Below are 13,392 nucleotides of genomic sequence, written 5' to 3' on the forward strand. Positions count from 1 at the left end.
TTTTATTTTTTGTGTCATAAATTTCGAAAATATTTGATAATGAAAAATGCTCCCAGCGAGGATCGAACTCGCGACCTTTCGCTTACGAAGCGAACGCAATACCACTATGCTATGGAAGCGGCTGTTGATAATAATAATGGCTACCAATTCTCTGTTTATTTCTTTTTATTTTTTTTGTGTAATTTCGCAAATATTTGAAAATGGAAAAAGCTCCAAGAGAGGATCGAACTCGCGACCTTTCGCTTATGAAGCGAACGCAATACCGCTATGCTATGGAAGCGACTGTTGATGGCAATAATGACTACTACTTCTGTTTTTATTTATTTATTTTTTTGTGTCATAAATTTCGAATTGATAATAAAAAATGCTCCCAGCGAGGATTGAACTCACGACCTTTCGCTTACGAAGCGAACGCAATACCACTATGCTATGGAAGCGGCTGCGGATATTAATAATGGCTACCAACTCTCTGTTTATTTATTTTTTATTTTTTTGTGTAATTTCGCAAATATTTGATAATGAAAAATGCTCCCAGCGAGGATCGAACTCGCGACCTTTCGCTTACGAAGCGAATGCAATACCACTATGCTATGGAAGCGGCTGTTGATATTAATAATGGCTACCAACTCTCTGTTTATTTATTATTTATTTATTTTGTGTAATTTCGCAAGTATTTGAAAATGGAAAAAGCTCCCAGCGAGGATCGAACTCGCGACCTTTCGCTTACGAAGCGAACGCAATGCCACTATGCTATGGAAGCGCGTCTGTTGATATTAAAATAATGACTAGCAATTCCCTCTTTATTTATTTGTTCTTTTTTTTTGTGTCATAAATTTCGCAAATATTTGATAAAGGAAGAAAGCTCCCAGCGAGGATCGAACTCGCGACCTTTCACTTACGAAGCGAACGCAATACCACTATGCTATGGAAGCGGCTGCTGATATTAATAATTGATACTACTTCTCTCTTTATTTATTTATCTTTTTGTCATAAATTTCTCGGAAAATATTGGATGAAAGAAAATAGCTCAAGCTCCCAGCGAGGATCGAACTCGCGACCTTTCGCTTACGAAGCGAACGCAATACCACTATGCTACGGAAGCAGCTGTTGATGCTAATATTGGCTATTGATTATTTCTTTCTTTATTTATTTTTTTGTGTCATAAATTTCTCGGAAAATATTTGATTAAAGAAAAAGCTCCCAGCGAGGATCGAACTCGCGGCCTTTCGCTTACGAAGCGAACGCAATACCACTATGCTATGGAAGCGACTGTCCATATCAATAATAGCTACATTTTCTTTTTATTTATTTATTTTTTTGAAATTTCTCAAATATTTGATTAAAGAAAAAAAAGCTCCCAGCGAGGATCGAACTCGCGACCTTTCGCTTACGAAGCGAACGCAATACCACTATGCTATGGAAGCAGCTATTGACATCGCTCAATTAAGTTTTTATTTCTTCGTATATTTGTTTGTTTTTCTAAATCAATTCAGACACACCGGTAATTAATGTTCTATTTTAAATCGTGAATATGTTATTCTATGCGTAAATTAACGTAATATCATTAATATATAAAGTTCTCCATTTTTCTCCCATTCTTCTATTATGCTAAATAATAGGCTTATCTCATAAGTTTTCAAGGCAAAAATAATTTTATTAATTAATTTTGAGTTTATTTGAAGTAGAATCAAGAAAAAATAATTATAAACTACCGTCGAATGAAATAAATTGATTCATTTATGAAAGTTGATAGTTTATAACTAAATTATTGATTTGAAGCTGAACAAAGTTTACGGGTATAAATGCGTTTTTTTTTTTTTTTTTTTTTTTTCCAAAATTTTATTTGTACTGCTTCCTTCTCAATCATAAACTGAAAATGGTAAACAATGAAAAATCAGAATCCTTTTAACTTAGAAATAAGAGTACCAAAAATATAGGTAGGTAGGAAGTCTCACAATTGGTTAAAGCCATTACAGAGTAGTATGGTTACTGGAAGATACCTTCATCGCACTTGGTCTTCTTAGTCTCTTGCTCATCATCTCTATCTCCATTTTCTTCCCCATCTACTGCATGGTCACTGTTACATTCAGCTTCACATCTTTTTCTTTGAGGAACGACTTGGAAGAAAGAAGCCTTCCAATCTCTCGTTTCTATGTACTTGAGTAGAATCTCTAGGACTTGATTCACAGTAAGGACCTGGAAATGAAATTGAAAACGTCCAACATATTGTAAGAGAACAATTACTAAATTATACGAGGCCAGTTCGTGATTTTGTAAGTAGGTAATCTCAAAAACCTATGCTTATAGATTTGGTTGGGACTTCTTCATCATTGTGACGGGTTGATGTCTCATCTCCCATTTGTTTTTCATTCCATTGGAGAGGGGAACGGAGCATTTCTTATAAAGGTGGTGTGTATAACTCTCCCTAGCAAATGCGTTTTAAAACTTTGACGGGGAGCCTAGAAGGAAAAATCCAAAAATGATAATATCTGCTAACGGTGGGCTTAGGCTATTACACTGTGTCCCTCCCTCCCAAAGTCACACACAGGACAATACCTAAAATCATTGCCCTCTATAACATGCCCAACTCCCCATATTTATAACCAAGAGACCACTAAAATACCATCCCACTAATTTTCCCAATACATCCCTTGGTAGTACTCTCATTAATTGTTGGTTGGGATCACGAGAGATAAGCCTCTTTACGTCATGTTCCCACATCTTTACCATCTTTGCATCTTGTGTTAAGCGTCCGAGAATCACAACCATGTTCTTTGGAATAGTCGATTTGCTTAGTCTATTCGGATCTGTTTTTGGAGTCATTTACTATATAATTGGCACGTACCCATGATTGTTGTTTTATGATGTCCTTTGACTAGCTAGTTTTATGTTTTTTTCCTATTTCATGGGGTATTTGGTCAAAGAGGAATGGCAAAAGTTTCAAAGATGTTAAAAGATCTTGGGAAGAGATTTGGAATGTTGCTAGATTCAATGTCTCTTTGTGGGCTTCCATCGTTAGGGTTTTTTGTAATGATCAGCTAGGTCTTGTTTTATTTGGTTGGAGTATATGAAGCAGGCTACACTAATATAGGAGGAGAACCAATGTCGAACACGTTCGGAACGCATGACTGACATGAGTATATTCTTTTTCTTATATGCCCATTATATTATTTCATTTTCTCAATAGAAGCTCAATTTCTCATAATAAAAATATAAAAATTAGAAGAAAGTAGGGAGCACACATGTATTCTAAATCTGCCATTTTATAAGTCTAGCATGAAAGAATTTAGTCTATGAAATGCGGATAAAAACGATATGCATGTGAAGACCAAAGTATACCTGAGAGCTAGACATCTTCAAGTAACTTCCTATTGGAAGTTTTGCTGTTTGAATTCCCTGTTCTTGTGCTTTCTTCATGGTAATCCCTTTCCATCTGTTGCGATCAACTAACCCACCAATGATATATATTTTCTTTAGATCGAGGTCATCAAGCACAGTTTCTGAATCAGCTGTGAGATAGACCAAATTTTCCTTCTGGTCTTGCAAAGCATCTATGTATGATCTATGTTCCTTCTCAATGATCCATTTGTCAAATCCTGGAAGCCTTTGCAGTTGGGTTTCCATTTCTCCATTACACCCAGTCAACCAGAGATGACCAGGAGAAGGACATCTTCCATTCACTGCATAACAATACATTATCTGCAGGTTTTTACCCAATAAAGATACTCAAAAACCTTGCAGTTTCCAGGAGATTATAGAATCATTCTTGCAAAATTAATCGTGCATTAAAAATCAAAATAAAGAACGACTGCATGAGGATAAAACATGCTCAGTAATTGGTCAGAAGTGTGAATCATTTGTAAATTGAAAAAAAGATACTATTATTTGGCAGGATCCTAACCATAACTTAATGTGAAGAAAATAAACCAGCTTTGGAATGATGTAGAATAGGGATGATGAAGTGTTTCAAAAATGTCTTAGCATGACAATTAACGTAGGAAAAGCTAAGTAATATGTGTCATGCTTTGACAGTTTCTATTTCTGAATCTTGAATTATATATGAGTAAATAAGAGTATCAAAAAATGTGGCATCTTAGTCTAATCTAATTAAATAGAGCTCATCCCAGACATTAGTAGAAGTACCGAGTATTTAGGTGCAATATAAAGTCATTGTCTCCCAACAGGAATCTTGTATAATCATATGATTCAAAGCAAAATTTAAACCTACAAACTAATGATTTTATTAAACACGTGGAAAGTTAAATTTTGAAAAGAGCGACTCCTATGATGCACTCCCCTGTTCTTTTTCATTATCTTGTCCCCCCTTTCCAATGGTTCTCTATGGTTTTGAGTTTCGAGAGGGTGGGATTAGTCAAGCATTTGATTGATTTAAGATCGTGGTGGCCAGTAGGTATGGAGAGTGCTATCCAAGGCTTGAATGAGAAAACAATGGTTCTTGTCACTCTCTATCAACCAGGTATCCATATAGTTGTTGAGTTATTGTTCCAAAGCTACCGCTATAGATTCAGTACAATCTAATTCCAAATTATTCTAAGAATTTCGAGTAATGATTATTTTGTTGAGTGGAGAATATATCTGACAGGATGCTTCAGCATGAATTCTTAAAAAATGATGGCAATGGAAAAATACACTCTTGATTCTTGTAGGAGGGGGAGGGAAGGTTGGGAGCCCTTCCATTATATCATAAAGGGTTACCCAAGGAAAGCAGTGTAGACAGCAAGTCCTACAAACCAGGTCATTTGGTTCAATTAGAGGAAGTGAAGGAAAATCACAATACCAATAGAGGGGTACATATCAAAAATCTCACACGTCAATCTCCTTCAGCTGGAAAAATGTGACATTACTAGACCAGGGGATAAGTCGACATCAAGGATGAATAACACCTACCCAAAGATCACGTTTTCAAATCTACAGGTGAGCTTACAAAGAAAAGTTCTTTATGTGAGCAAATTCTGGGTCTTGGAGCGAGAGCGGACTTTGTTTAAAAAAATATATCAAGGATGAGTAATATTCACTCATAAAATTCATTAAATTTTTTTGGAGAATTCAGTTTTGGGGAAAAGAGACTCAAACCTCATTTTCATCATTTGTAAGGCTTGAAGAAAACAAAGGTGAAACAAGGTTAAGAAGTTGTACTAGTGTAAATTATACCTATTGCTTTCTCTTGGTGTAAATTATACCCTCTTCGGCACATAGTTTGCCTTCTTTTGTAATTACATCTTATCAATGACATGAAGAAAGTGTTGTTTGTATATATATATATAAATTCTAATGTTGGAAATGAAGGATAAGGATCCCATGGTAGAAGCTCAAGCTACTCCTCCTTGTGGGAGATGGATTGAAAGAACAATACTGCCTACATACTAGTCATTAAAATATCCAACTAATTTCTAATATAGATCATTTTTATTGTCTCTTTCTATTGCATTTAATAGATAAGTAGACTCCACTAAACTTTTTTGAGCCACTAAAAATACACCATAATAGAAAGGCAGTAGGGTATCCTACCGTCAGCAGCTGGTGTGTAGGCAAGCCAAGTATTTTTCAAATCAAAATATGCAATATCCCACGTGATAGATGTTACATACACAACTTTCATTCATTGTCAAAATGTGTGGGAAATTTATCCAACACTAAGGAAATTTTGCGGGAGCTTCACTAGGTGGAATGCATATTTAAGGATAAAAGACATTAACCAACTGAAATCATCACTATGTTAAAAGATTGGAGATGAGCATACCAACTTTCAAACCAGGTGAAATCATCACACTACGTTAAAAAATTGGAGATGAGCTATTGCATATAAGTTTCTAAGAAGTAATAGACTAAAAAATCCTCCAAGAGCTTTCGTGTAGTATTGTTGGTATTTATTTCTTAAAGAAAGCTTTCAGGAAATATCACTATGAGCATAACCTTTTCACAAACCTGGAGATGGAGGCAATGAACTCATTGTTTGTTAGTACGTAGATGATCTTACGAATACTAGAAATGATGTGATCTTGAAGTATGTATTATTTCCTTGGTATTGAAATATTACAAACAGCCACAGGCCTTTTCTTTTCCTCCCAAATAGTACAAAAAAATCTTTACAGTTTCAAAGGTTTGTTGCAAGAAATTTTAAATGCTTTTCAAACAAAGTACAATCCTATGCATACTCGAACTGAGTCTGGCTTGGAACTAAATCAAGACCGTGAAGGAAAGAAGAAAGAAGGTGAACGACACACTTTATAACCAAATGGTGGGTAGTTTGATGCACTTAACTGCAACACAAGAGATTTAGGGAGAATCCAATGTAGCTGCATCTTTTTTGGATACTGAAAGGATCTTTTGCTACTTGCAAGAAACCAAAAATGATCAATTGTTCTAAAAAAGTGGGAAAGAAAAATAAAGAAAAGGTAGAGGAGCACTTCAAGTCATGCGTTTGTGTTGACTCAGGCGGCATTTGATTGTCTTCCAAGAAACAATCAATCGTCACTTGATCAACTACTAAAACTAGATTTGAGTCTGCCAACGCTTTCCTTCTCAAACTATTTGGTTTAGAAACTACGTTTCAAGCACCTCCCAAATCTATGGTATTCCTAGAACACATTCAATTTCACTTCTTAAGGGACCTCATAGAAGAAGCCCTTCATCTCAAATGTATGGTCTTCTAAGAAACAATCAATTTCATCTCTAAGATGCTCTACATTCCATCTACTAGAAGAAACATTTACCAAACCTCTAAAATATAAGAAAACAATCCAGTATTCGCACCACCACAAATAATAGGTAATCAACCAAATGAAGTGAGTAACAAGAGAACAAACCTGCTGAACAAGACTGTGAATCTCCGAGGGGGTCATGAGGTCAGAAAATTCAAGGTCGATGACAATCTTCTGACCACAATCTTTAGCCCTGTTGAGCCTCTCAATCTTCTTCTCCTTCTCCTCCGACCTCTTCCCCATCCTCTCCTTCCTCAGGCTTTTCCTAGACTCGATCAGCTTGGCTCTCTCCTCCTCCGTAACACTCGCCAGTGTCTCCTCCCATTCCTTCCGTTTGCGCTCAATATCTTTCTTCTTCTGCTCTTTTTCCTGAGCTTTCTTCTCCGCTTTCTTCGCTTCGTAACGCTGTTGTTTCAGTAGCTTCTTCCTTGCATTCTTCGAGAGGGGGGGCTCTGGAGGATTGCAGCCGGAAGGGGAACAAGGAGGATCCATTTTGGCGCTCTGGTCCTCTTCTATGGCCTCCATTTTTGGTTTCCAAGTACTCAGTACACTAGGTTAACTGTAACTTTGCCTCAAATGTTGAAGAAAAGACGGGTTATTGTAAAAATGACTCTCTTTATGTGAAATTACGTTTTCACCCTTATTATCATACAAATTGATATTTAACTCAAAAAAACAATAAATTTTTATTGTTTGGGAGTTATTTTGTTGATTTTTATTTTTTATTTTTTATTTTTTATTTTTGATTAATCAGTGTGATTTAGGTTTTGAGAGGTAAGGATTTAAAATTGAAAAAAAATATTTGAATCCCGATCAATTTCAGTGAGTTTCGATGAATTTCGACCAAAATTTCAGCCAAAACTCATGAATCTCGACCAATTTTTTTTTATCAAAACTCATGAATTGTAGTTGAAATTTTTGAATTATTGATCGAGATTTTAGAGTTATTCATGTTTTTTCAAAAAATCATTAAATAAACTTTATTATTGAGTTATGGGACATAACGAGACTCCGAATGTTTTTTAAGATGACTTGTAAGTAAAAAACAACCTTTATTGTTTTTTTTTTTTTAATTATTTAAAACTTGTATTCATCGACGATACATTATATTAATAACTAAAATCTCATAAAATTCGAATATCAAATATTTATTAGTCACAACGCATCATAAATGTCAAATATCCTCAATATTCATCAAAAGTAATGTAAGGTTAGATTGGTTTATAACCCTATTTTTAGATGGTTGGATTTTGGACAGAATAAAAAATGTTAACTCGCGAACAGGCCCAAATCTTTTAATTTTTTAAAAATTCAATCTAACCCAAATCATAATAAATGTAACCCAACTCAACCCAACTTTTATAGTTTGATTGGATGATATGAGTTAATCAGATTATCGGATCATACAAATAGCTCTTAGAAGTTTGTGCATATAAGTTAGAGGTCGATAAGGATAAACAACCGAGCTATTAACAATAAAAACCAACCATATAATAGCTTCTGTTGAGTCTGTTTGTTATTTATAGCTTAGTCGATTATACATAGTAAAATGATATAAGGTAAATTGTCATAAATTGTAAATAGATAGTTATATATAGTAGATGGTTATATCTAGTAAATCTATAGTAAGTTGAACAGTACTTTTTATATTCTATATATTCTCTCTTAGTATACATATTTGAAGTCATCAATACAAATCATTTAGCTAAAGTTCTCCTTCCATTTTCTCTTTCTTTGTGTTCATCTAAAATCCTTTAGTCAGTGTTCTCCTTGCATTTTCTCTATCATGTTCTTTGTGTTCATCTAGATCGATTGTGTGCATTGTTGAGCGATCCTAACACTTTCCACAGTTAACTACTCTATCTAACTCTTAACCTATATTTACTATCGTTGTTGGTTAAGTAACCCTAGTTAGCAAAACTCTAGTTAGTAAAAGAACTAGAGTTAGAGAATTTGAAAAGGAAATTTGGTAGACAAGTGCTTAATTAAATCCATCAAGTGCCTTAAATGTGCAATTTTTTCATGTTCTTGCTACCACTATTATGTGCCTAGATTGAACAATAGTACATGCATACAAAAATAATAAGACACCGAGATATAAATGTTATACTAAAAAAAGAAATGACAAAAATTAATGATTTCATCTCTATACTAAACTTACTTTTTTTTTTTTTTTTTTTTTTTTTTTTTAAGTTAAAGAATATTAAACACTTCGTATTTTATCTAAAAATATGATATGAACCACGACCAAGGAATTTCCATACCTCAAGGTCCAATTACAAGGACGAGAGTTAAGGAGCTACAATAAACCTTATACAGTTATATTCAAGCAATGGTGAGCTCATCAAAGGAAATTCTAGAAGACGTTGGAGACTTCCCTTATATGTTGTGCAAAATTGAACTTCAAAAAAGAGATGAATTAAATGAACTTTAAGTTGCATTTAATAAACTCAACTAAATTTAGGAAACTAGTCCAAGGATGACTAATAAGCACATTTTATTAATTGCATTATTTAATTATAGTTTAACTATTTGTTTGTCTAGTTTTAAATATAGGAGGTAAGGTTATATGGTAATCCAATAGGTTACCATATTTCACCCTTAACTAGCCATTTTAATATGGAGGTTATGTGTATTTCTCGGTTAGTAGCCCATTTAATTTGGGAGTTATGTATCACATAGGTTAAGTTTGTAAATGCTATATAAAACTTTTTTTTTTCCTCGGATTAGACATCAGATTTTGGAATTAAAAATAAAATTTCTATTTTAGGCTAAATTTTTTCTTTGCAAATCCTCGTGTTTAGAACTTGCATGCTAGAGTCATTCAAGTGGTATTGATCAAATATAGTTTAAAAACGAGTATTGATCAAACCTAGTTTAAAAACGAATTTTCTTTACTCTTGATATTGATCATCAAAGTAATCCGCTCTATACTTTCCATTGGGTTGATTTCCATATCAAAATACCACTTCAAAAAAAATTAAAAAATGTTCTTACCCTAATTTTTTTTAGGTATTTTTTTTACCCTTAGCTCTTATAATTAGTACCATATTTAAAATAATACCCATGAAAAATTTTAAAATAGCATTATTATCCTTAACTTTTATTTAAAAAAAATTAAAAAAAAAAAATTTACTGTTAATAGAGATAAAAATTATCTTAACTTTTTTTAGTTTAAAATTTTCATTATATATTTTAAGGTTAAAAAAAACACATTATACGAAAGGGGATCTTTTCCGTTGTGCCACTTCTGGATTCCATTTGTCTACAAATTTCCGCCATTATAATACCCTGAAAAGCTTCCCAAAGCTTCCAAATTCCATTTCAATGGCGATTTCCCAAGCCCTTCTTTCACCATTCTCCCTTCCCCACATACCCTCTTCCCCAATTCACTCGCCATTCAGAACCCACTTCCAACCCCACTGCACCCTCCGCAAATTCGGCAACTTTCTTGACCTTAAACCCGAGTCCAAACCCCAGCCCCTCAAGTTCGATCTTCCCCTGTTTCATCCCTACTCCGATCGCCCCCGCCGCTTTGATGTGGTGGTCGTTGGCGCCGGCCCCGCCGGCCTCCGCCTCGCTGAGCAGCTCTCCGCCTACGGAATCAAGGTCTGCTGCGTTGACCCTTCCCCGCTTTCTCCTTGGCCCAATAACTACGGCGTTTGGGTGGATGAGTTTCAGGCTTTGGGTTTCCAGGATTGCTTCCACAAGACTTGGCCCATGGCTTCCGTGTATTTAAATGACGAGAAAGTCAAGTTTCTGGACCGCCCCTACGCTCAGGTGCTTACCCTTCAACCCGATGATTTAAGCTTAATATTCTCGACTTAATTTGGGTATAAGCTCTCGTGACTTTGATTTGAGTTTTCTTCCCATGACCATTTCTTAATTTGGCCGATATAGGACCCCCTCCCTACAATCATCTCTTCAAACAAAGTACATTACAGAGCGGAGCCCTCGAACAACCTTCCCTAAATCAAGGCTCGACTCCTTCTCCAGAGTCCTCGAACAAATTACACCCTTTGTTGAGCCTCCCCTGAGGCTTATGGAGCCCTCGAATAGCCTCCCCTTAATCAAGGCTCGACTCCTCCTTTCGAGTCCTCAAGGCTCGACTCCTTCTTTAGAGTCCTCGAACAAAGTACACCCTTTGTTGAGCCTCCCCTGAGGCCTGTGGAGCTCACGAATAGCCTCCCCTTAATCGAGGTTTGACTCATTTCCTGGAGTTCTCGAACAAAGACCTATGGAGCCCTCGAACAACCTCCCTTTAACCGAGGCTCGACTCCTCCTTTCGAGTCCTCGAGGCTCGACTACTTCTCTAGAGTCCTCGAACAAAGTACACCCTTTGTTGAGACTCCCCTAAGGCCTATAGAGCCCTCAAATAGCCTCTTCTTAATCAAGACTCGACTTCTTCTCTGTAGTCTTCGAACAAAGTACACCTTTTGTTCAACACTTGAGAATTCTGACATGGCTAAAAAGGCATGACTCAGATACCATATTTTTAGCCATGACTCAGATACCATATTAGAAATCACGACCCTTCACATAGTATAATATTAGCTCTCGTGACTTTGTGTAAATGTAATCTTTACTCATTCCCTAAATTATCCTCCACAATATATACCCTTTTATTCATTGGTTTTCAACGCAGGTGAGCAGGAAGAAACTTAAGATGAAATTAATGGAAGAATGCGCAACAAAAGGAGTAAAGTTCCATAAGGCCAAAGTGTGGGAAATTAAGCATCAAGAATTCGAATCATCAGTGGCTTGCGACGATGGAACTGAAATCAAAGCAAATCTGGTGATCGACGCAAGTGGGTTCGCAAGCAGATTCACAGAGTATTCAAATTCGAAGCCAAGAAACTGCGGCTTTCAAATCGCCCATGGAATTCTAGCGGAAGTCGAACAGCACCCATTCGATCTAAACAAGATGGTTCTAATGGATTGGAGAGACACCCATTTAGGGAACGAGCCATACCTGAGACAAGACAACAAAAAATCCCCAACATTCCTCTACGCAATGCCATTCGATTCCAATCTAATCTTCCTGGAAGAGACCTCCCTCGTCGGCCGCCCAGCGCTGCCGTACGCGGTGGTGAAGAGGAGGATGGCAGCCAGACTGCGGCACTTAGGGATAAAGGTGAAGAGAATCTTAGAAGAGGAGAAGTGCGTGATTCCGATGGGGGGTTCTCTACCGAAGATGCCTCAGGCGGTGGTGGCGGCAGGTGGGGTTGCAGGGATGGTGCATCCGGCAAGTGGGTACTCGGTGGTTTTGGGAATGGCAGCGGCGCCAGGGGTTGCGAGAAGGGCGGCGGAGGGGCTAGGCAGCGGCGGGAGGATGATCAGAGGGAGGGCGCTGCAGGGGAGGGTTTGGGAGGGGGTGTGGCCGGCGGAGAGGAGACGTGTGAGGGAGTTTTATTGCTTTGGGATGGAGACGTTGGTGCGGCTTGATTTGGATGGGTTGAGGAGGTTTTTTGATGCGTTTTTTGATTTGGAAGGGTTTTATTGGGAGGGCTTTTTGTCTTCAAGGTTGTCTATTAGGGAGTTGGGTATGTTGGGATTGTTACTCTTTGGACATGCTTCTCCTATGTCTAAGCTTGATATTCTTACTAAATGCCCTCTTCCTCTTGCTAAAATGATGGCTAATCTTGCCCTCCAAGCTTTGTGATCAATGAATACGTCACCCTCTTTCGTCCAATTGTTTTCGAGAACCTTTAGAATTAGTCTCTTCTGTGGATCCCGACCTAAAAACGAGAAGCTGCTGTGTGAGTATCTTAGTCGTGGGTGCACGAGAGGGCGATGACGAAACAAAAATTGAATGCACTGATTTGTCTTCCTTCATGTCGTAGTCTTAGCTTTTCGATGGGTCTTGCATTAGATACATACAACATTCTTTCTGCATTGGCTCTTATTCATTTTTATTTGGGATGTTCATTTGACTCGTCTAGCTAATCTAGAGTACCCAACCAAAACCACACAAAGTTTGGTTGGATTATATATATATATATTTTTTTGGTTAAGTTAAGTTTTGATAAAATTGAAAATTCGTTTTTCCAACCACATCATACTTTTAAAAACATTAGAAATATTTGATGTGTAACGTCCCAGATCCACCGCTAGCCGATATTGTCCTCTTTGGGCCCTTTCGGGCTTCCCCACTGGGGGAAGGTTAAAAAGGTGTTTTGTTCAATGTAGGACATCACAATCTACCCCACTTCGAGGACGCTGGGAAGGTTTTCACACTCATATAAAGAGTGTTTTGTTCTCCTCCCCAAACCTTTATAAATGGTGTTTTGTTCTCCTCCCCAACCAAAGGTGTTTTGTTCTCCTCCCCAACCAATGTGGGATATCACAATCCACCCCTGGTTAAAAAGGTGTTTTGTTCAATGTGGGACATCACAATCTACCCCACTTCGAGGACGTTGGGAAGGTTTCCACACCCTTATAAAGGGTCTTTTGTTCTCCTCCCCAACCAATGTGGGACATCACAATCCACCCTCTTTCGTGACCCACCGTCCTCACTGGCACTCGTTCCTTTCTCCAATCAATGTGGGACCGCCACCAAATCCACCTCTCTTTGGGGCGCAGTGTCCTTACTGGCACACCGCCTTGTGTCTACCACCCTTCGGGGAACAGCGAGAAGGCTGACACATCGTCCGATTTCTGGCTCTGATAC

The 13,392-nt window shown here is 37.2% G+C and overlaps 2 protein-coding genes and 9 non-coding genes across 11 annotated transcripts; 1 reads left to right on the forward strand and 10 right to left on the reverse strand.

The window, feature by feature from the left end:
- Positions 1 to 47: 47 nt before the first annotated feature.
- Positions 48 to 119, reverse strand: TRNAT-CGU (transfer RNA threonine (anticodon CGU)). The gene has a single exon. It is a non-coding gene; the product is annotated as a tRNA-Thr (tRNA).
- An 89-nt stretch (positions 120 to 208) lies between these two features.
- Positions 209 to 280, reverse strand: TRNAM-CAU (transfer RNA methionine (anticodon CAU)). The gene has a single exon. It is a non-coding gene; the product is annotated as a tRNA-Met (tRNA).
- Positions 281 to 365: 85 nt separating this feature from the next.
- Positions 366 to 437, reverse strand: TRNAT-CGU (transfer RNA threonine (anticodon CGU)). The gene has a single exon. It is a non-coding gene; the product is annotated as a tRNA-Thr (tRNA).
- Positions 438 to 526: 89 nt separating this feature from the next.
- On the reverse strand, positions 527 to 598 carry TRNAT-CGU (transfer RNA threonine (anticodon CGU)). The gene has a single exon. It is a non-coding gene; the product is annotated as a tRNA-Thr (tRNA).
- A 90-nt stretch (positions 599 to 688) lies between these two features.
- On the reverse strand, positions 689 to 760 carry TRNAT-CGU (transfer RNA threonine (anticodon CGU)). Its single transcript has one exon. It is a non-coding gene; the product is annotated as a tRNA-Thr (tRNA).
- A 100-nt stretch (positions 761 to 860) lies between these two features.
- TRNAT-CGU (transfer RNA threonine (anticodon CGU)) lies at positions 861 to 932 on the reverse strand. The gene has a single exon. It is a non-coding gene; the product is annotated as a tRNA-Thr (tRNA).
- A 98-nt stretch (positions 933 to 1,030) lies between these two features.
- Positions 1,031 to 1,102, reverse strand: TRNAT-CGU (transfer RNA threonine (anticodon CGU)). Its single transcript has one exon. It is a non-coding gene; the product is annotated as a tRNA-Thr (tRNA).
- A 93-nt stretch (positions 1,103 to 1,195) lies between these two features.
- On the reverse strand, positions 1,196 to 1,267 carry TRNAT-CGU (transfer RNA threonine (anticodon CGU)). Its single transcript has one exon. It is a non-coding gene; the product is annotated as a tRNA-Thr (tRNA).
- Positions 1,268 to 1,352: 85 nt separating this feature from the next.
- Positions 1,353 to 1,424, reverse strand: TRNAT-CGU (transfer RNA threonine (anticodon CGU)). The gene has a single exon. It is a non-coding gene; the product is annotated as a tRNA-Thr (tRNA).
- A 453-nt stretch (positions 1,425 to 1,877) lies between these two features.
- On the reverse strand, positions 1,878 to 7,290 carry LOC111784115 (tRNA (guanine(9)-N1)-methyltransferase-like protein). Its single transcript, XM_023664946.2, has 3 exons — positions 6,828 to 7,290; positions 3,340 to 3,699; positions 1,878 to 2,196 (listed from the first exon to the last, which is right to left on the reverse strand). The coding sequence occupies exons 1-3, from the start codon at positions 7,245 to 7,247 to the stop codon at positions 1,987 to 1,989; spliced, it is 990 nt and encodes a 329-aa protein (XP_023520714.2). The 5' UTR covers positions 7,248 to 7,290; the 3' UTR covers positions 1,878 to 1,986.
- Positions 7,291 to 9,975: 2,685 nt separating this feature from the next.
- LOC111784091 (capsanthin/capsorubin synthase, chromoplastic-like) lies at positions 9,976 to 12,414 on the forward strand. The gene is made up of 2 exons (XM_023664918.2): positions 9,976 to 10,502; positions 11,368 to 12,414. Exons 1-2 carry the CDS (start codon positions 10,050 to 10,052, stop codon positions 12,382 to 12,384), a joined length of 1,470 nt encoding a protein of 489 aa, XP_023520686.2. The 5' UTR covers positions 9,976 to 10,049; the 3' UTR covers positions 12,385 to 12,414.
- Positions 12,415 to 13,392: the final 978 nt, after the last annotated feature.

This window comes from Cucurbita pepo, chromosome 20, assembly GCF_057944985.1.
Source record: "Cucurbita pepo subsp. pepo isolate OVF chromosome 20, ASM5794498v1, whole genome shotgun sequence".
NCBI lineage: Eukaryota > Viridiplantae > Streptophyta > Magnoliopsida > Cucurbitales > Cucurbitaceae > Cucurbita > Cucurbita pepo.